This window comes from Cyprinodon tularosa, unplaced genomic scaffold (assembly GCF_016077235.1).
Source record: "Cyprinodon tularosa strain WSP-4 unplaced genomic scaffold, ASM1607723v1 ctg1038, whole genome shotgun sequence".
In the NCBI taxonomy this organism is placed as follows: domain Eukaryota; kingdom Metazoa; phylum Chordata; class Actinopteri; order Cyprinodontiformes; family Cyprinodontidae; genus Cyprinodon; species Cyprinodon tularosa.
In genome coordinates, this window is record NW_024037825.1 from 335,567 (window position 1) to 357,516 (window position 21,950).

The window sequence follows — 21,950 nt, forward strand, 5'->3', positions numbered from 1 at the left end:
ATAAAAATAAAAACAGCAGCAAAGAAAAGCTCAGGTCACTTCAGACGAATCGTTTTACTGTTAGTGTGATTCCCGCCCAACCCAGCAGAAACAGATAATAAATGGATAAAGATCAGTTATTTAATCAGCTTCTAATCTTTTTTTGTTCATCTGCAACATGAGAATTTCTTATTTTCATTTCTTCAGAAAATTTTTCCAACAACTGCATCAAATCTATTGTCAATAGTTCTTACTTCTTCCCCAAAACAATCTGGAAATAAATCAACATTTCTTAAAATTATTGTATTTACCCTTAATTTGAGCAGGTAAATAAGAAGATTTGCTAATGTAATTAGTATTTATTATATTTATTGTATTTACAGGTGGATCTTCCATATAACAGGAACATCTGCACAGATTCCTCTGAGGATACAGAAGATAATGATCCTTTGCTGAGGATCTTTTCTAACCTCTTGGTCAGACATTAATCTTTTCTTTGTTCCAGAAGAGTCTCCAGATGTTTTCAAATAATTAGCTTTTCCCTTTATGGAGATATAATTCACATTCCAGAGGTAAAGTCTTCAGCATTTCCTGATCCATTGTTTGATTCCTGCTCCTGACGTTCTTTCCAGAATAAAGTCTTTTAGCTTGTAGTAGATAAATATCAATAATTGTTCGCATTTGGTAATCAAAGTATTTTTTGGATTTGATCCTAAAATTCTGAAAAACCGGATCTAGTGCAATATCCTCTGATGTTCTGCAGTATTTTTTATTGCTCTCTTAAAGTTTGAATTTTCCTTTATTCTCAGAAACTAAACAGTGAATAAATCTGGAATATTAGGATTGTATTGATTTAAACTGACTGGTATGGTATAGATTTATATTAAACATTAGTATTGAAGTAATGGAATTGCTATTTTTAGTCTTAAAATCGGATAATTAGATAATATGCACTTGAACTTAGACAATGTTGTTGTTTTTTCTTATTTTAAATCTACAGTAGCAGAATTTCCCCATTTTCCTTAGTTGTTACTTGGTTGGTCCTCGGTTTGAATGGCTGCTACTGTAAAGTATCTTGTTTAAGTCAATAATAAACTGGACTGGACTCCAGTTTATTATATTTAGTTTGGACTAGACTAACGCTGACGTCCTTTACAAGAGCCGCCTTCTGAGGCTAACCATTAGCATAGCATAACTAATCCCAACCTAACCATTAGCAGAGTATAACTAATCCCAACCTAACCATTAGCGGAGCATAACTAATCCCAACCTAACCATTAGCAGAGTATAACTAATCCCAACCTAACCATTAGCGGAGCATAACTAATCCCAAGCTAACGATTAGCAGAGCGTAACTAATCCCAACCTAACCATTAGCATAGCGTAACTAATCCCAACCTAACCATTAGCATAGCGTAACTAATCCCAACCTAACCATTAGCAGAGCATAACTAATCCCAACCTAACCATTAGCAGAGCATAGCTAATCCCAACCTAACCATTAGCATAGCGTAACTAATCCCAACCTAACCATTAGCATAGCGTAACTAATCCAGACCTAACCATTAGCAAAGCATAGCTAATCCCAACCTAACCATTAGCATAGCGTAACTAATCCCAACCTAACCATTAGCAGAGCATAGCTAATCCCAACCTAACCATTAGCAGAGTGTAACTAATCCCAACCTAACCATTAGCGGAGCATAACTAATCCCAACCTAACCATTAGCGGAGCATAACTAATCCCAAGCTAACGATTAGCAGAGCGTAACTAATCCCAACCTAACCATTAGCATAGCGTAACTAATCCCAACCTAACCATTAGCATAGCGTAACTAATCCCAACCTAACCATTAGCAGAGCATAACTAATCCCAACCTAACCATTAGCAGAGCATAGCTAATCCCAACCTAACCATTAGCATAGCGTAACTAATCCCAACCTAACCATTAGCATAGCGTAACTAATCCAGACCTAACCATTAGCAGAGCATAGCTAATCCCAACCTAACCATTAGCATAGCGTAACTAATCCCAACCTAACCATTAGCAGAGCATAGCTAATCCCAACCTAACCATTAGCAGAGCGTAACTAATCCCAACCTAACCATTAGCATAGCGTAACTAATCCCAACCTAACCATTAGCGGAGCATAGCTAATCCCAACCTAACCATTAGCATAGCGTAACTAATCCCAACCTACCCATTAGCAGAGCATAACTAATCCCAACCTAACCATTAGCAGAGCATAGCTAATCCCAACCTAACCATTAGCATAGCGTAACTAATCCCAACCTAACCATTAGCATAGCGTAACTAATCCCAACCTAACCATTAGCATAGCGTAACTAATCCCAACCTAACCATTAGCAGAGCATAGCTAATCCCAACCTAACCATTAGCATAGCGTAACTAATCCCAACCTAACCATTAGCATAGCGTAACTAATCCCAACCTAACCATTAGCATAGCGTAACTAATCCCAACCTAACCATTAGCATAGCGTAACTGATCCCAACCTAACCATTAGCATAGCGTAACTAATCCCAACCTAACCATTAGCATAGCGTAACTAATCCCAACCTAACCATTAGCATAGCGTAACTGATCCCAACCTAACCATTAGCAGAGCATAACAAATCCCAACCTAACCATTAGCATAGCGTAACTAATCCCAACCTAACCATTAGCATAGCGTAACTAATCCCAACCTAACCATTAGCATAGCGTAACTGATCCCAACCTAACCATTAGCAGAGCATAACTAATCCCAACCTAACCATTAGCATAGCGTAACTAATCCCAACCTAACCATTAGCAGAGCATAACTAATCCCAACCTAACCATTAGCATAGCATAACTAATCCCAACCTAACCATTAGCAGAGCATAACTAATCCCAACCTAACCATTAGCATAGCGTAACTAATCCCAACCTAACCATTAGCATAGCGTAACTAATCCCAACCTAACCATTAGCATAGCGTAACTGATCCCAACCTAACCATTAGCATAGCGTAACTGATCCCAACCTAACCATTAGCATAGCGTAACTGATCCCAACCTAACCATTAGCATAGCGTAACTGATCCCAACCTAACCATTAGCAGAGCATAACTGATCCCAACCTAACCATTAGCAGAGCATAACTAATCCCAACCTAACCATTAGCATAGCATAACTGATCCCAACCTAACCATTAGCATAGCGTAACTGATCCCAACCTAACCATTAGCAGAGCATAACTGATCCCAACCTAACCATTAGCAGAGCATAACTAATCCCAACCTAACCATTAGCATAGCATAACTAATCCCAACCTAACCATTAGCAGAGCATAACAAATCCCAACCTAACCATTAGCATAGCGTAACTAATCCCAACCTAACCATTAGCATAGCGTAACTAATCCCAACCTAACCATTAGCATAGCGTAACTGATCCCAACCTAACCATTAGCATAGCGTAACTGATCCCAACCTAACCATTAGCATAGCGTAACTGATCCCAACCTAACCATTAGCATAGCGTAACTGATCCCAACCTAACCATTAGCAGAGCATAACTGATCCCAACCTAACCATTAGCAGAGCATAACTAATCCCAACCTAACCATTAGCATAGCATAACTGATCCCAACCTAACCATTAGCATAGCGTAACTGATCCCAACCTAACCATTAGCAGAGCATAACTGATCCCAACCTAACCATTAGCAGAGCATAACTAATCCCAACCTAACCATTAGCATAGCATAACTAATCCCAACCTAACCATTAGCATAGCGTAACTGATCCCAACCTAACCATTAGCATAGCGTAACTGATCCCAACCTAACCATTAGCATAGCGTAACTGATCCCAACCTAACCATTAGCAGAGCATAACTAATCCCAACCTAACCATTAGCATAGCATAACTAATCCCAACCTAACCATTAGCGGAGCATAACTAATCCCAACCTAACCATTAGCATAGCGTAACTAATCCCAACCTAACCATTAGCAGAGCATAACTAATCCCAACCTAACCATTAGCATAGCATAACTAATCCCAACCTAACCATTATTCTATTGTATTCTGTTCTATCAGAGCATAATTAAGCCTAACCTAGATCTAGAGCCAGTAGACCTGTAAGGACCGAGGCCTGGCAGCCAGGAACCCAGTCTGGGCGAATCCTTCCTGAACATTAGAGGAACCACAGCTTTCTAAAGCGCAGATCAACAGGAGTCCCTGAACTATGGAGCAGGATCACTGGGATCACCAGATAACTTCAGGTTTAAGCCTGACTTAGCTCCATGGTAACGTAATCTGATCGGCTAACCCGCTACGGGCCGGCTAGCTTTCATGGTGGACCATCAGCCAATCAGCTGTCAGGAAACCATGACGTGTCTTTGATTGAAGACGGATTTAAGAACTTAAACATCATCATGATAAAGGAACTGGGAACCAAAAAGTAGTAAAAACTAAAAATGTTCTTGAATATATTTATCATGAACTTTGTGGACTGGTGCATCTGAACACCAGTAAGACCGAGGAGATGGTGATGGACTTCAGGAGAAGACCCCCACCTCACCCCCCCTTGAACATCCAGAGGCAGGACATGGAACCTGTGGAGAGTTTTAAATCCCTGGATGTTCACCTCAATAATAACAGCGACGCCTTCATTGGTAAAAAATCAGGATCAAAGTGTTTTTGTTCTTGGATTAAGGAGCTAAAAGAGACATTTTGCCAATGGAAGAAAACAATTTACACTTAAAATAAGAAAACACAATTGCATTGTCTTATTTCAAGTGCATATTATTTAATTATCATATTTTAATTGTAAAAATACTCATTCCATTGGCAAACTCTCTCATTTATCTACTCATATTAATGGTAAATAAACTTAATTTAAGACATTTTTACTTATTTCCAGATTGTTTTTCCAGTACTGTCTAAGAAGGGCCAGAGCCGCCTCCCTCCACCTCCTGAGGAGGCTGAGCTCCTCTGCAGTGAGCGGCTCCTGGTTCTAACCTTCTCTGACTCTGAGGAGGCCTCAGCCCTCCTCTACGCTGTGGTCTGCTGGGCTCCTGGCAGCGCAGAGAGGGACAGAAAGAGACTGAACTAACTGTCCTTTTCTGTCCTAGGCTGGACTCAGTGGCAGAGAGGACGCTGCTGTCCAAGATCGTTATTAAATGTTTCATGTTTTACTGCTAACAAAATAATTGCCAGTTCTCTGCAAACATAAGAAATGTTACATATTTGACAATCAATGTCGTTAAGTGTGAATATTTTAGGTCCTGATGCTAAACCTTGTGGGACATCTCAGGTATTATTATAATTAGCACTTTTCACATGTTCCAATCATTTAGATCTTTTTTTAATCGATGTTGAGCCACAGTATCGTATCGTTGACATTTTACTGGTAGCAATGCGTCAAATGCTTTGTGTAAGAAAATATAAAGTTGTTTTTTTAACAGTCTGCCTTAATCTGAATCAATTATCTCTTTAAGCAACAACTGCCCTGAGGCAGAGGCTTGAACTTTTCAGCGCTTTCAGATATTAGCCATTAGCCTGGAAGCGGCGGATTAACGCCCAAATCAATTAGAGGCAGAAACGGAGGAGGAGGAGCTCCGCTTCCCGTCCCGAAGAACAGATTAGAACCCAGACTTCTGCAGGGATTCTCATCATCACTGTGGTGAAGGGGGCGGGAAACGGGGGAGGCAGCTCTCATTAGCAGCATTGTTTGTTTTTAGACTGCAGAATATAGGGTCACCCCCCCCCCCCCCCCCCCTACGACCCCCGGCTGGGCCAACCAGATTCCTGCTACAGACTCTTTCATAAACTCATTCACTTTACTGATGAGTCAAATGGAGCTTTTCTGGTTCAGGTAACAGAAGGTGGAATAAAATCCCATAATAAGCAAGAAAAACTTAACGATCGTCGGTTCTTCTGCAGGAGGAAGAAATGTCTCTGATGCTGTCAGTCAGAAAGGAGCAGAAATAAAACGGATCTTTATAGGTCTCCTCCTAAGATGCTGTTTGGTAAGAGTGAAAAAATGTGAATGAAAAGTGATTTCAGTCATTATGACATAAAAATCCTTCAATCTTCCAATAAAGGATAAAAAACATCAATCAAAACACAAACAAATAAAAACTAAAGCGAATTTTATCAATGAAGAGTAGCAGCCAATCAAACTTTCCCCACTTTCCTTGGTTGGTCCTTGGCTGGTCCTTTGTTGGTCCTTGGCTGGTCCTTGGTTGGTCCTTGGCTGGTCCTTGGTTGGTCCTTGGCTGGTCGTTGGTTGGTCCTTGGCTGGTCCTTGGTTGGTCCTTGGTTGGTCCTTGACTGGTCCTTGGCTGGTCCTTGGCTGGTCCTTGGTTGGTCCTTGGTTGGTCCTTGGCTGGTCCTTGGTTGGTCCTTGGCTGGTCCTTGGTTGGTCCTTGGTTGGTCCTTTGTTGGTCCTTGGCTGGTCCTTGGCTGGTCCTTGGTTGGTCCTTGGTTGGTCCTTGACTGGTCCTTGGCTGGTCCTTGGCTGGTCCTTGGTTGGTCCTTGGTTGGTCCTTGGCTGGTCCTTGGTTGGTCCTTGGCTGGTCCTTGGTTGGTCCTTGGTTGGTCCTTTGTTGGTCCTTGGCTGGTCCTTGGCTGGTCCTTGGCTGGTCCTTGGTTGGTCCTTGGTTGGTCCTTGGCTGGTCCTTGGTTGGTCCTTGGCTGGTCCTTGGCTGGTCCTTGGTTGGTCCTTGGTTGGTCCTTGGCTGGTCCTTGGTTGGTCCTTGGCTGGTCCTTGGTTGGTCCTTGGCTGGTCCTTGGCTGGTCCTTGGCTGGTCCTTGGTTGGTCCTTGGCTGGTCCTTGGCTGGTCCTTGGCTGGCCCTTGGCTGGTCCTTAGCTGGTCCTTGGCTGGTCCTTGGCTGATCCTCGGCTGGTCCTTGGTTGGTCCTTGGCTGGTCCTTGGCTGGTCCTTGGCTGGTCCTTGGTTGGTCCTTGGCTGGTCCTTGGCTGGTCCTTGGCTGGTCCTTGGTTGGTCCTTGGTTGGTCCTTGGCTGGTCCTTGGTTGGTCCTTGGCTGGTCCTTTGTTGGTCCTTGGCTGGTCCTTGGCTGGTCCTTGGCTGGTCCTTGGTTGGTCCTTGGTTGGTCCTTGGCTGGTCCTTGGTTGGTCCTTGGCTGGTCCTTGGCTGGTCCTTGGCTGGTCCTTGGCTGGTCCTTGGTTGGTCCTTGGTTGGTCCTTGGCTGGTCCTTGGTTGGTCCTTGGCTGGTCCTTGGCTGGTCCTTTGTTGGTCCTTGGTTGGTCCTTGGCTGGTCCTTTGTTGGTCCTTGGTTGGTCCTTGGCTGGTCCTTGGCTGGTCCTTGGTTGGTCCTTGGTTGGTCCTTGGCTGGTCCTTGGATGGTCCTTGGTTGGTCCTTGGCTGGTCCTTGACTGGTCCTTGGCTGGTCCTTGGTTGGTCCTTGGCTGGTCCTTGGTTGGTCCTTGGCTGGTCCTTGGTTGGTCCTTGGCTGGTCCTTGGTTGGTCCTTGGTTGGTCCTTGGCTGGTCCTTGGCTGGTCCTTGGTTGGTCCTTGGCTGGTCCTTGGTTGGTCCTTGGTTGGTCCTTGGCTGGTCCTTGGCTGGTCCTTGGTTGGTCCTTGGCTGGTCTTTGGCTGGTCCTTGGCTGGTCCTTTGTTGGTCCTTGGCTGGTCCTTGGCTGGTCCTTGGTTGGTCCTTGGCTGGTCCTTGGTTGGTCCTTGGCTGGTCCTTGGTTGGTCCTTGGTTGGTCCTTGGCTGGTCCTTGGCTGGTCCTTGGTTGGTCCTTGGCTGGTCCTTGGTTGGTCCTTGGCTGGTCCTTGGTTGGTCCTTGGTTGGTCCTTGGATGGTCTTTGGTTGGTCCTTGGCTGGTCCTTGACTGGTCCTTGGCTGGTCCTTGGCTGGTCCTTGGTTGGTCCTTGGTTGGTCCTTGGCTGGTCCTTGGTTGGTCCTTGGCTGGTCCTTGGTTGGTCCTTGGCTGGTCCTTGGTTGGTCCTTGGTTGGTCCTTGGCTGGTCCTTGGTTGGTCCTTGGCTGGTCGTTGGTTGGTCCTTGGCTGGTCCTTGGTTGGTCCTTGGTTGGTCCTTGGATGGTCCTTGGTTGGTCCTTGACTGGTCCTTGGCTGGTCCTTGGCTGGTCCTTGGCTGGTCCTTGGTTGGTCCTTGGCTGGTCCTTGGTTGGTCCTTGGCTGGTCCTTGGTTGGTCCTTGGCTGGTCCTTGGTTGGTCCTTGGCTGGTCCTTGGTTGGTCCTTGGCTGGTCCTTGGTTGGTCCTTGGCTGGTCCTTGGTTGGTCCTTGGTTGGTCCTTGGCTGGTCCTTGGTTGGTCCTTGGCTGGTCCTTGGTTGGTCCTTGGCTGGTCCTTGGTTGGTCCTTGGTTGGTCCTTGGCTGGTCCTTGGTTGGTCCTTGGCTGGTCCTTGGTTGGTCCTTGGTTGGTCCTTGGATGGTCCTTGGTTGATCCTTGGTTGGTCCTTGGTTGGTCCTTGGCTGGTCCTTGGTTGGTCCTTGGCTGGTCCTTGGTTGGTCCTTGGTTGGTCCTTGGATGGTCCTTGGTTGATCCTTGGCTGGTCCTTGACTGGTCCTTGGTTGGTCCTTGGTTGGTCCTTGGCTGGTCCTTGGTTGGCCCTTGGCTGGTCCTTGGTTGGTCCTTGGCTGGTCCTTGGCTGGTCCTTGGTTGGTCCTTGGCTGGTCCTTGGCTGGTCCTTGGCTGGTCCTTGGTTGGTCCTTGGCTGGTCCTTGGTTGGTCCTTGGCTGGTCCTTGGCTGGTCCTTGGCTGGTCCTTGGCTGGTCCTTGGTTGGTCCTTGGCTGGTCCTTGGTTGGTCCTTGGTTGGTCCTTGGATGGTCCTTGGTTGATCCTTGGCTGGTCCTTGACTGGTCCTTGGTTGGTCCTTGGCTGGTCCTTGGTTGGTGCTTGGTTGATCCTTGGTTGGTCCTTGGCTGGTCCTTGGTTGGTCCTTGGTTGGTCCTTGGTTGGTCCTTGGTTGGTCCTTGGCTGGTCCTTGGTTGGTCCTTGGTTGATCCTTGGTTGGTCCTTGACTGGTCCTTGGTTGGTCCTTGGCTGGTCCTTGACTGGTCCTTGGTTGGTCCTTGGCTGGTCCTTGGTTGGTCCTTGGTTGGTCCTTGACTGGTCCTTGACTGGTCCTTGGTTGGTCCTTGACTGGTCCTTGACTGGTCCTTGGTTGATCCTTGGCTGGTCCTTGACTGGTCCTTGGTTGGTCCTTGGCTGGTCCTTGGTTGGTCCTTGGTTGGTCCTTGGCTGGTCCTTGGTTGGTCCTTGGTTGATCCTTGGTTGGTCCTTGGCTGGTCCTTGGTTGGTCCTTGGTTGGTCCTTGGCTGGTCCTTGGCTGGTCCTTGGTTGGTCCTTGGCTGGTCCTTGGTTGGTCCTTGGCTGGTCCTTGGTTGGTCCTTGGCTGGTCCTTGGTTGGTCCTTGGTTGGTCCTTGACTGGTCCTTGGTTGGTCCTTGGCTGGTCCTTGGTTGGTCCTTGGTTGATCCTTGGTTGGTCCTTGGCTGGTCCTTGGTTGGTCCTTGGTTGGTCCTTGGTTGGTCCTTGGCTGGTCCTTGGTTGGTCCTTGGTTGATCCTTGGTTGGTCCTTGACTGGTCCTTGGTTGGTCCTTGGTTGGTCCTTGGTTGATCCTTGGTTGGTCCTTGGCTGGTCCTTGGTTGGTCCTTGGTTGGTCCTTGGTTGGTCCTTGGCTGGTCCTTGGTTGGTCCTTGGTTGATCCTTGGTTGGTCCTTGACTGGTCCTTGGTTGGTCCTTGGCTGGTCCTTGACTGGTCCTTGGTTGGTCCTTGGCTGGTCCTTGGTTGGTCCTTGGTTGGTCCTTGACTGGTCCTTGACTGGTCCTTGGTTGGTCCTTGACTGGTCCTTGACTGGTCCTTGGTTGATCCTTGGCTGGTCCTTGACTGGTCCTTGGTTGGTCCTTGGCTGGTCCTTGGTTGGTCCTTGGTTGGTCCTTGGCTGGTCCTTGGTTGGTCCTTGGTTGATCCTTGGTTGGTCCTTGACTGGTCCTTGGTTGGTCCTTGGCTGGTCCTTGGTTGGTCCTTGGTTGGTCCTTGGCTGGTCCTTGGTTGGTCCTTGGTTGATCCTTGGTTGGTCCTTGACTGGTCCTTGGTTGGTCCCCTACAATTCCTTTTTAAACATCAATCTTTGTAAAAAATAAAATAAATTATTTCTGTCATGATTTATGGACATTAAGATCTAAAGAGTAGCTTCGTTTCTTTTTCAGGATCTTTTTGGTTTGCTTTAGACTAAATTATCTCAGATCTTCAGGAAGGCAGTCCAAAAAATAAAACGTTTAAATCCACTGGACTTGGTTTCCGATGTACACAGTCCAGTGGATTTTATTTGATTTTGGAACAATTATGACCTGGATGACCTTTACCAGCATATTCAGAAAGGCAGATAAAAAAGATTTATTTCTATCTCAGCCGTTTATCATGATGTGAATGTCAGACCTCTGAGCAGGAGGTTCACACTGAGCTCCGTGTTTTTTCTGGATCAGTTATTTCTAGGTTAAATAAGCTGCATCGACACCAAAGTTCTGCTGAAGAAAAGCTAAAGTAAGTAAGTAAACTTTATTTGTATAGCACTTTTCACAGACAAAGTCACAAAGTGCTTCACATGATAACATAAAAACAACACAAGGAAAACAGATTGTGTTTCCTTGTGTCTCAACACAAGGAGAACAGAATGCAATAAAAGCTATAATAAATAAGGGAATAAAACAACAGGCTATGTGCTTTGGAAGGCTAGTGAAAACGTGTGTTTTTAGCTGTTTTTTAAAGATGTCCACTGAGTCCAGAGAGCGCAGGGACAGGGGGAGTTCATTCCAAAGACGGGGTGCCACCGCTTTAAAGGACCGGTCTCCTCGGGTTTTAAAACGGGTCCGAGGAACCATAAGCAGGTTTTGACCTGAAGACCGTAGACTACGGACCGACGTATACGGCTGGATCAGACCTGTCATGTAGCCGGGCGCCTGTCCTTGAAGGGCCCTGAAAGTAAGGACCAGGATTTTAAACTTTATCCTGGAAGCAACAGGAAGCCAATGTAGGGACTTCAAGAGAGGAGTTACATGGGCTGTCCTATTTGTTCGGGTCAGGAGTCTTGCAGCAGAGTTCTGGACAATTTGTAGGCGACCAAGCTCCTTCTTGCTCAGACAGGTAAACAGGCTGTTACAGTAATCCAGTCTTGAAGAGACGAAGGCATGGATGATTCTCTCCAAATCATCGTGAGAGAGGATTTTCCTTACCTTGGAGATATTGCGCAGATGGAAGTAACAGTTCCTGATCAGTTGTTTTGAGTGTAGCGCAAGGGACATCCCCTCATCGAAAATCACTCCAAGATTACGCAGACTGGATTTGGCTGAGGAGCATAGATCACCCAGGTGCTGTTTAATGTCAGGGATGGCACTGTCAGGAGCAATAATGAGTAGGGATGGGAATCGAAAACCGGTTCCTGTTAAGAACCGGTTCCGTATTTTTCGATTCCATGGCATCGTTTGGCAGCTCGCTGAACGATTCTTTTTTCGATTCCCGCAGCAACAGAGCCTAGAGCGCCGGCTCTGGGGAGCACGACTTACGTCACGTTTTTTACGTACGTTACGCAGCTTACGCAACTTACGCAAGTTACGCAAGTTGGAAGAACTATTCGAGGAGGAAGACAACGAGCTGCGGTCACTTTGTGAATCAAAGCCCCGTCTTTCCTTAGCCCAGAGGGTAGATCAGGAAATCCAGCTCTATAAAAGCTTGCCCTCCATCCCCTGCAGGGATAGCGCCACACTGTGGTGCTGGAACAAGCAAGATACGCTGCCCTTGCTATCTGGACTGGCTGAAAACTACCTCTGTGTGCAGGCTTCCTCCATCCCATCTGAGAGGGTGTTCTCCACGGCTGGAGACACCATAAGCCCTGAAAGATCCCGTATCCTTCCAGAAAAAGCAGATATGCTCATCTTTCTGCAAAAGAACTGTTAATTTTCCCTACTACTGTTTTATAATTAGTATTTTTTGTTATTTAAAATAGGTTATAATCCCATCATTTGTTATTAGACATTGTTTGTTATTAAGTTTGTTCTTGTATTCATTTTTCATTTAAACACAGATGTTACTCCAGTTTCACATTTCCTGTGGACATCTTGATCTTGTTGATTTTGTAAGATTGTGCAATAGTTAAGTAAACAAAGTTGATTCTGATAATCAAACTGTTTGTTCTCCTTTTTCTCCCAAATTGGAATCGAAAAAAGAATCGATAAAGAATCGAATCGTTTCATAGAATCGAAAAGGGAATCGGAATCGTGAAAATCTTTTCAATTCCCAACCCTAATAATGAGTGTCTCAGTCTTTTCGGTATTCAGTGCGAGATAAAAAACAAAAACCTTCAGGGAACCGTTTTCATCAGAACTCTGGCTGCAGCATTTTGGATCAGCTGAAGGCTTTTAACTACAGTTTGTGGACTTCCTGATAGTAAAGAATTACAATATTCCAGCCTTGAAGGAACAAATGCATGGACTAGTTTCTCAGCATCACCCCTGGACAGGAGATTGCTCATTTCTGCAATATTCCTCAGATGAAAGAAGGAAATTCTAGAAACGTTCAGGGATCCTGTGTGAGTGATGCATCTTTTCCAGAGAGGATCTTGGTGGAGTACCTGGGCAGCCCACACAGGTGGAGCTCATCAGCCTCATCAGAGGAGCTAATAGTGCAGCAGAGTCTCACTCAGCGCTGGATGATTAACGTCTTTCTGTGGTTCTCTGGTCATCGCTTCTAACTTTTCTAGTTGTTTGCTATCTCCTGTGAAGGGGGGGGTGGATTTAAGATTAGGCAATACTAGGGAGTTGACTGGGGCCCCTAGTTCCTGGGGGCCCCATAAAACTCTGTTTCCATGTGTGGTTAATACAACTATTCCTTATTTCTGCACATTAATGATGTTTTTGATAAAAATCCTTTGGCTAAAATCCCATCAGAACGCTGATAATATAAAATATGTTTCAGTGCTATGATGAGCTCTAAATCCAGACTGAGGCCGTTTCTCAATGTGCGTTCTTGAGCGTTCTCGTGTGCTCGTGACACGTCATCAGCCTCAGCCCGAGTACCGTTCCAATTCTCGAGAACGCCAGATCGAGAACGCACCAAATCCCCGGATGTTGTTCTCACCCCGCCCTCTTTATCGAGCATGCATCAGAGCAGACTTGTGCGTTCTTCAGACTGACCGCTTCCCCAGAATGCCCCGCGGCCGCAGCTTGATTCCAGACAGCGCTCACAGTGGTAAGTTAAACATTCCCTTTTCTGCTGCTGTTGTTCTTCAAAAGTACGTTTTGAAATCGTTTGAGGCGATAACATTATACATTGAAGCCTCCCTGTGTGGCCTGTTTACAGAGTTAGTGCGAAATGTTAAAAAAAAGTCAGACATTGAGCGGACCAGCGTGACCAGCAGACCTCCGAGGGTAACCGCAGCTAGGGCTAAATTTACCCCGTCTGTAGTGCACTTCTCTCGGTCTAGTTATGTGTGAACTACCGCTCGTTCTGATGGCGTTTTTTTGCGGTTCGGTAATTTTTTAAATGTTTTTTAAGCTTTAGAAATTAAAAATATTGTTTTCAAAATATTTTGTGTAGGGAATAAATCGTTTTGACTGTTAAAGAAATGCTAAACAACGTTGCAGGTGATGACGTCACGAGTACGCTTCTGCTCCAATACACATACGTGCTTGCGTGCTCGCATTCTCGTCAAGTCCGCTCTTCCTGCGTTCTCGCCAAGAACGGCCTTCACGAGAACGCGAGTACGTACTCGCCCTGAAACTCTTCAAAACGCCCTGAAACTGTTCAAAAAGTTCATTATGGTGGAAGTGATCGCAAACCTTTTTGGCAACTACCAAGAATTTTAGATCAGAAAGGAAGATTGGATATAGGTCTATAATTGACCAAGTCATCGCGGTCAAGAGACGGTTTCTTAAGCAGAGGTTTAATTACAGCAACCTTAAAAGCTTTAGGTACATATCCCTGTAACAGAGATAGATTAATCACATCTAAAATGGAGGAGGAGATCAAAGGGAATACCTCCTTAAATAACCTGGTTGGAACTGGATCTAACATCCAATTGAAGGCTTAGATGAAGACAATAGTTTTGCTAACTCTGAAAGTTCAACTGGATCAAAGCAGTCTAAACCCGGTTCAGATTCCATGACTACCTCAGATGCTGCCCCCCCCCCTCCAGAGACAAACCAATCGCGGATAGAGGAGTGCTAATGATCTCATTTTTAATAAAATCAATCTTATTTATAAAGAATCCCATAAAAACATTACTAATTTTCCAGACCTGCTGTAATCTATGTAAACGGTTAGCTTGATCTGGATTATAGATCTATCTGAGTAATAATCCTCTGTGTGGCTCTAACCATCAGGAAGGTTCTGCCAAAAACAATTAAAAGTCTCTAAAATTAAGTTCTTCCTTCCTCTGAATAGAATGAGGGATTGCTGAAGAGTCAATGAGTCGATGCAATCAGCTGGTTTTCCTTAGATAGAAAACTTTGAATCAATCTGACTGGATGATCTGGTTGAATCGTCTCTATAAAGTGACCTGAGATGACATGATGTGAATTGGAGCTATAGAAATAAACTGAATAGAATTGAAAAGAACATGAACCAGATTTTTAGGACCTGTTCGTACCATTCTGCTGTTAGCATCGGTTTATTATTCCTGTTTTCCTCTGATGCCATCACTAGTGATTAAACAACGTGTGGACTAGAAATGATTTAATCAGTTTATAAAGAGATTTAAAAAAAACTTCAGAAGTCAAACAGGTTAATGACATTTTCCAAACAACCAAAAATAAAATAATTAAGACAATTCTGAATATTGAAGGAGGTTAGGGATAAATAAAAGATCTGTTCCCAAACCCAAAGATGACTGTTAATGTGCTACTGATGCATTTCCTGTTTCCTGCGTCTCCCATAGATCATAGATCTAGATTAGATCAGTGAGTGAAGATGCTGATTTTTAGCCTCAGATTTCTGCTCCATGACTTTGAGCACCTGATGAATGAAAAGTTGCAGCCTTCGGGTCACCAACCAGGCCAGGTCTCTGGGCGCCGAGATGTAAATTCACCGCAGAGTAAATCCCTTTAATTTGCTGTATTCATCCAGATGGATAATCCCCCGCAGATTACATGGATTAGCACTGAGGAAGGATTCATTTCTAATCCCACACATGTGTGTGTGTGCGCTAGTTCACTTTTTGGATTTCCTTTTCTGGCATCTGTCAGCCCCCCACCTCCACCCCCCCATCATGTTTTGATGACTTTGACCTTTAATTAACTTAAATATTCATTTTCTATGGCCTAAACCCCATTATTATTATTATGGATATAGCTATTATGATTATTATTATCATTACTATTAATAGTATAAAATTACCATTATTATCATTTGATCATTAACCTGGATCAAAAGAAAAAATATATATATATATTTATATATATATATATATAGTGTCATTATATTTCTTTGAATGTTTTATTCTATTAACCTAAAATTTGTAGTTTAGTGAACATTAATTCTGTATTTTTAAACAAGTTATGAAGATTTATATCTGTTTTTAATTCTTTTATTTTTCACTGTAGAATTCTTACTGTTGTGTTTTTAGTTTTAAAGCATTTTTAGGTTTAAACCATTTTTAGGTTTAAACTATTTTTCGGTTTAAACCATTTTTAGGTTTAAAGCATTTTTAGGTTTAAACCATTTTTAGGTTTAAACCATTTTTAGGTTTAAACCATTTTTAGGTTTAAACCATTTTTAGGTTTAAACCATTTTTAGGTTTAAACTATTTTTAGGTTTAAACCATTTTTAGGTTTAAACCATTTTCAGGTTTAAAGCATTTTTAGGTTTAAAGCATTTTTAGGTTTAAACCATTTTTAGGTTTAAAGCATTTTTAGGTTTAAACTATTTTTAGGTTTAAACCATTTTTAGGTTTAAACCATTTTTAGGTTTAAACCATTTTCAGGTTTAAAGCATTTTTAGGTTTAAAGCATTTTTAGGTTTAAACCATTTTTAGGTTTAAAGCATTTTTAGGTTTAAACCATTAGTCTCCTGCCTTGAATAAAGGCGCTATATAAGTAGTTACATTCCATTTAGCATTTTAAGATCTGTGCAGAACAGATGGTGCATTTGCAGGAATGCTGATTAATGTCTAATTATAATCTAATAAAAATCAATCAAAATCAATCAAAAAAATACATCTAATAAATCAATCACATTTATTATTATCGTTATAAATAGGCTACTATTATTATCATAATGATTTTTATTTTCAGTATTATTGTTGTTTTTTATCATTGTGGCAGATTTAGAGCCCAGATGTTTCCTGCTGATCATCGATATTTATCCCAATTATCTGATCAGAAACTCTTCCTGGCTGCTTGTTGCCAATCTAGTTTAGCAGTTCTAGCAGGACACGCTGATCTAGCGGATCCAGATCTATCCCGCTGCATGGTGGGGGGGTCCAGCCGGCTGCGTTCTGCAGAGCGAGCGGCTGCATGGGAACCAGAACACTTGTTCGCAGGTCGCCTCCTCCTCAACAACAATCCGTGAATGAAGCTCCGCAGAGCGCGCGGTCACGGTGCGTTAGAGACCCGCACGGTTCAAATGATCATCTGGTCTGAATGGGGGGGTGCAGGGGGTGTCTTCATCTCCACCTGATGCAGGACCGGCGGAACCTGTGATCTGTGACTGGAGCGCGTGTCTGTTTACTGCCGACCCCCCTAACCTCTCTGACCCCCCCCCCCCAGATGATGGAGGAGCTCCGGCATGTTCAGCTCCACCTGATGCAGGGAGGGGGGTGGGGGGGGGGTGTCTGAGCGTCAACAGCTTCATCATGAGGACAAACAGGCAGCATTGACTGCTGGGAGAGCAAGTGGTCTCCTTCCCACGGCCACGGCCCGTGTTGCAGCTTTTCCTTCACTCCACCTATGCTCGTCCACGCGGGCCGCGCGCCCCGCAGCTTGTCTCCTTTCTGTCTGCGGGACAAAGTGAGTCCTTTCATTGCGGGATGAGGGGCAGCTTCTCTATCTGCGCTCCTTTCATTTGGTCGCGTGAGGTATCAATAGAGCGCGCGCCTCGGAGCTCTCCACTGGGCCATTATGTGTCAACCAGTTCTCCCAGTCAGCCGGCCCAGTCTGCCACTAGTGGCCCATCGACCGCTCCACTGGTGTCTGTATTTATGTCCCCCCCCCCCATTCACATCGTTAGTTATTGATAAATATTTCTATAAACAGCCCCGTCTGCGCATGCGCAGCCATAAACACTTTAGAAGGTAAGTTAGCGTTTCTGATCCCTACACCCCCCCCCCCCCCCCCGTCCCTCAGTGAGATCTAGAAGCAGAAGATCTATATCCAACCATTCAGTAGAGATCCTGCTGCATGGCTCTACATCTGATTTAGGCTTCTGACCAATTAGATGAACCTTGAATGATGGATTATCTGCTGGAAATTAACTTGGAAAAAAGTTAAAAAATTATTTGAAAAGTTAAAAAGTTAATAAGCCAAGTTAACAATTATATTTAGGTTTAAAAAAAAAAAAAGTCAGTTCCAGTATCAGCATCAATGCCTCTAAGGTTAAGTTGGACCAAATAAATGGGTTTTTTTTTCGCTCTCGGTGTATTTTTAATGAATTTCTTATAAAAGGACTTTTTTTTATTTTTCTTAATATATTCGGGCAAGTTCGTGTTCCTGGTTATTATATTAATATTAAATTTTAACCATTAAAATTTCCAGATTTTTCTGAAGGTTCTAAAGGTAATAAGTTTCCTGGATGCCAATTGGCTTGAACGGCCTATAAAGGGTTAATAAGTTGGTTGATTAAACATCATTAAATATTAATCTGATTCATTGAATGTTTAGTTGAACATAAAAATGTATTAATGTTTTATTTTTATAGCAGGAATCAATCAAAGTCTCCAGATTTTATAAAAATGACCATTAAATCTAGTGGAGAATCGTCCTTTGTTTGGTTTTAATAATAGTGATTATTAAAAATTATGATAAAGCTGCTGGAATTTGATCCTTTAGAGTTTATTAAACTGTTTGAGATGCTGCTGACGTCACTTTGTTGATTAATTTGAACTTCATTTTAAAGAATGTTTTGCTTGGAATGACAACATAGAAAAAATTAACGTTTCTGAACATTTCTTTATGTTCAGAAACGTTTTTTTATCCTCAAATGTAAAATTATTTTTAATTAAATCCTCTTTTTTTTAAAGGAAGCAACAATTTATTTTTTTACATTTTCCTCCTCCAATAACAGAAAGGAATTCTGTTGGATTAATAGTTTCACTTAATTACTATTTTATTTTATTTTTTATTTATTTTCATTATTTTTGTTGAAACTTCTGGTCATTGTTCACTTTAAATTGTTATTCTGTATAATAAATCATTTACTAATAAAGAACAAAGTGTTGATTAATTTATGATTAATGAATTAATAAAGTTTCTACAGAAACATGAATCTAAACTAAAGGACCATCCTGTTACAGACAGTCTGCAGCGCTGCGGGGGGGCGGGGGGCGTGGCTTCAGGGAAGGAGCTCTTGGTGCGCCTCGCGGACCGAGCGGTGATTGGCTGGGCCGGTCAGCAAGCGGCACGCGACTGTGGATGTTGCTATAAAGAATCCTCGCGTGGGAGATGCTGGAGGTAAACTGTGAGCGGACCGGTTCCGGCCCGGATCCCCAGGGGAGCAAAGATGGACTCGGTTCTGGATCCTTTCTCTGCGCTCGACTCTCTGTCCTCTCCGCCTTATTTCGAGGACGAGGACTTTTTCACGGACCAGTCCTCCAGGGACGGCCCGCTGGACGCCGAGGACTTCCTGGACGAAGACGTGGACTTCCTGAGCTCCCACCTGCAGGACTATTACAGACAGGCGGCGCCCCCCCACGGGGACTATGACGTGGGCAGCCTGTCCTTCTCCTCCTCGTCCCCCACCTTGTCCTGCAGCCTGTCCCCGCGCAGCGGCGGGCCGCTGCTGAAGCGCCGCCGGCGGCTGCGCTCTGAGGTGGAGCTGCAGCAGCTGCGTCAGGCCGCCAACGTGCGCGAGCGCCGGAGGATGCAGTCCATCAACGACGCCTTCGAGGGGCTGCGCTCCCACATCCCCACCCTGCCCTACGAGAAGAGGCTGTCCAAGGTGGACACGCTGCGCCTGGCCATCGGCTACATCAACTTCCTGGCGGAGCTCGTGCAGTCCGACCTGCCAATCAGGAACTCCAGCAGCGAGACGCACGGGCCGCCCAAGAAGGTCATCATCTGCCACAGAGGAACCAGTAAGTGTGAGGAGAGGTTCTGCTGGGTTCCAGCTCCGCCCGGAGCAACAGGAGGCTGATGCTTTCTGTCTTTCCTCCCCAGGGTCTCCCTCCCCCAGCGACCCGGACTACGGCCTGCCCCCCCTGGCCGGACACTCGCTGTCCTGGTCGGATGAGAAGCAGCTCCGGGAGCAGAACATCATCCGAACCGCCAAGGTGTGGACCCCCGAGGACCCCCGGAAACAGCAGCAGACGGCCCTGAGGGACATAGAGAACGAGCCTCCCTTCGGCCTGCTGGCCTGAACAGAACCGGTTCTCCAGAACCGGAACCATCAAGCCATTATGTTAATGTGGAACCGAGATGGACCTTTATCATGTTGATAACTAAAGGTGTTTTTCTGCTATTTATTCTATTTTTGTACAGATGATAATATATTTAATTTAAATGCAGAGGAAGGAAGGAAGGAAGGAAGGAAGGAAGGAAGGAAGGAAGGAAGGAAGGAAGGAAGGAAGGAAGGAAGGAAGGAAGGAAGGAAGGAAGGAAGGAAGGAAGGAAGGAAGGTTGCTTCTCTGCAGATTAAAGCACTTCCTAATGAAACTGGGAATGTTTCCTGGGAAACTGGAACATCAGGCTCTGCAGGCTCTGCTGGGATCCGGACCGTGTCTGTTTGAATCTGATCTCAATAAAATGCTTTAAGAGGCCTTCGCTGCTTTATGTCTTTATTTTTAAAAAGCTTTCCATGTTTGTAATAAACGGGGTGAAATGAGCTGATCTGGTTTCTCTCTGTCCCGCTGAAACAATGAAGAGCAGCTCTGGTGGGACAGGAAGCTGCAGACTGACAAACACAAGTATGCAAATGACCCCCCCCCCCCCCCCCCCCCCCCAAACAGCTGAAGGTGTTTACAGCAGCAGCGTGGTGGGCCGGTGCGCTGCCAGGTGCTGCTCAGACACTTTTTCCCGTGGCGGTGCCCTCCTGCCCAGGGCCGCCCCCGCTGTATCCACGCACTGCAGCATCAGAAACAGGAACAGCGACGCAGTAGCGACGCACCAGAGCCGCAGCGACGCCGCTGAAGGCCCAGCTGAGTGAAAGCTGCTGACAGCTCTGCTGATGTCTCTGTCTGCAGCCTGCAGCATGTAATCCCATTAGAACCATTAGAAAGTCAAATGTTATCCAGTCTCCTTTCTGACCCAAACAGAGGGGGCTTGTTGCAGTCTGTCGCACCTTTCCTCCATGGCTCTCCTCCATCCTTTAGTTCTGCTGCAGTCAAGTGGAAGAAAGAATCTGAAACAGCCGCTCTGCCTGTTACCGTTTGGCAAGGCATCTAAGAACCGCAGCATTTTATTAGCTGACAGTTTTATTCCCTCAGAGCGCTGAGAGAGAAGCCTGCAGGAAAAACAACAACAACAAGTAAATAAACTAACAATAAATAATAATAACTATAAGTGAGGCAGACACCCTGTCTACTTTTAAGGCTAGGCTTAAAACTTTCCTTTTTGATAAAGCTTCTAGTTAGAGTGGCTCAGGTTATCCTGAGCTATCTCAATAGTTCTGCTGCTATAGGCTTAGACTGCTGGAGGACATAGGGACCCCTTTTTCATCATTCTGCTTCATTCTATCTCTATTCTCCCACTCTGCAGAATCTGTTAGTTCAATCTCTAACGTTCTGCTCTCTCTGCTTTTTCTCATAGTAGCTTCATCTGGTCTGTTCCTGTTTGGCTGTGACTCCATCCTGGATGATCTGGTTGAATAGTTTCTATAAAGTGACATTCAGTGAAATAAGCAGAATATTGAATTTTATCGGTTCTTTGTTTTATTTTTCCAACTTTTTTCCTCTTTGGAGGATTTTTCTTCTCTGTAATTCTCCTTGGAGCTTCTCCTCCACTGTTTTCTCCTCTGGATGCTGGAGATGAACCTGACCTGCTCCAGCAGCAGGAGTCATCAGCACTCCTCTCTGTTCTCCATGTTCTTTGGGGAACCTCAGAGATCTCCTGCTCCTCCGCAGGAGCAGAGTTAGTCAAGATAAGGAGAAGATTCCCCCAAAAAGTTTAACCCTTTAAAGCCCGATCCAAGAATAAAACAAAACAGAAAATAACTTTTTTTGGGTTTAAATTCCTTATTTGGCCTCCTAACAAAATATGTAAAAAGAAAAAACAGAAATACATTTTTGATATTAATAATTTATTATATGCAATAAGTCAAGGTTATTTTCTGCCCTCTGTTATCAGGTATATCTGATTGTGTACAATATGATTTTGAGCAAAGCTTTTACCATTAAATTATGCAAAAAGTTTTCCTGGATGGAAGAGAAACGTCTTTAAACTTGGAAACAAAGTCCAGCGGATTGATTTGAACTTTTTTAGAATGACTGTGACCTGGATGAGGAGCAGAGTTGTCCTCCTCCTCGGCCATCCCTCCTCTGGCTGCACCTGGCCGGTGGACAGCAGCTGCCTGGAAGAAGCCGCGGCCCTTCTAGTGTCTGGAGATGGATTTGGCGCCGTGTTCCGCGTCTTTAACCTTCCATTAGCCATTGTCCAGCAGACAATATGGCCGCTGTAAAGCATGGCGTTTTGCAATAACAAAACACATTGTGGATGTGTTTACAGTGGGCTGAAAGCTGCGCGGCGCTCCGCGGCCCAGCCGAGCCAAGCGGGTCCCTGCGTTCGCTTTGTGCCCCGCAGCCAATTAACAGCGAGCTCTTTGAGCCGCGCCGCGATAAG

The 21,950-nt window shown here is 44.8% G+C and overlaps 1 protein-coding gene across 1 annotated transcript; it reads left to right on the plus strand.

Moving 5' to 3' along the window:
• Window positions 1-18,591: 18,591 nt before the first annotated feature.
• On the plus strand, window positions 18,592-19,722 carry ptf1a (pancreas associated transcription factor 1a). The gene is made up of 2 exons (XM_038281956.1): window positions 18,592-19,252; window positions 19,335-19,722. Exons 1-2 carry the CDS (start codon window positions 18,679-18,681, stop codon window positions 19,532-19,534), a joined length of 774 nt encoding a protein of 257 aa, XP_038137884.1. The 5' UTR covers window positions 18,592-18,678; the 3' UTR covers window positions 19,535-19,722.
• Window positions 19,723-21,950: the final 2,228 nt, after the last annotated feature.

What these genes read in the sequence shown, in the direction of transcription:
- ptf1a (XM_038281956.1), top strand. Translation starts at nt 18,679, where the DNA reads ATGGACTCGGTTCTGGATCCTTTCTCTGCGCTCGACTCTCTGTCCTCT. An exon ending in CATCTGCCACAGAGGAACCA is followed by an intron (nt 19,253 to 19,334) that starts GTAAGTGTGAGG and finishes TTTCCTCCCCAG; the next exon opens with GGTCTCCCTCCCCCAGCGAC.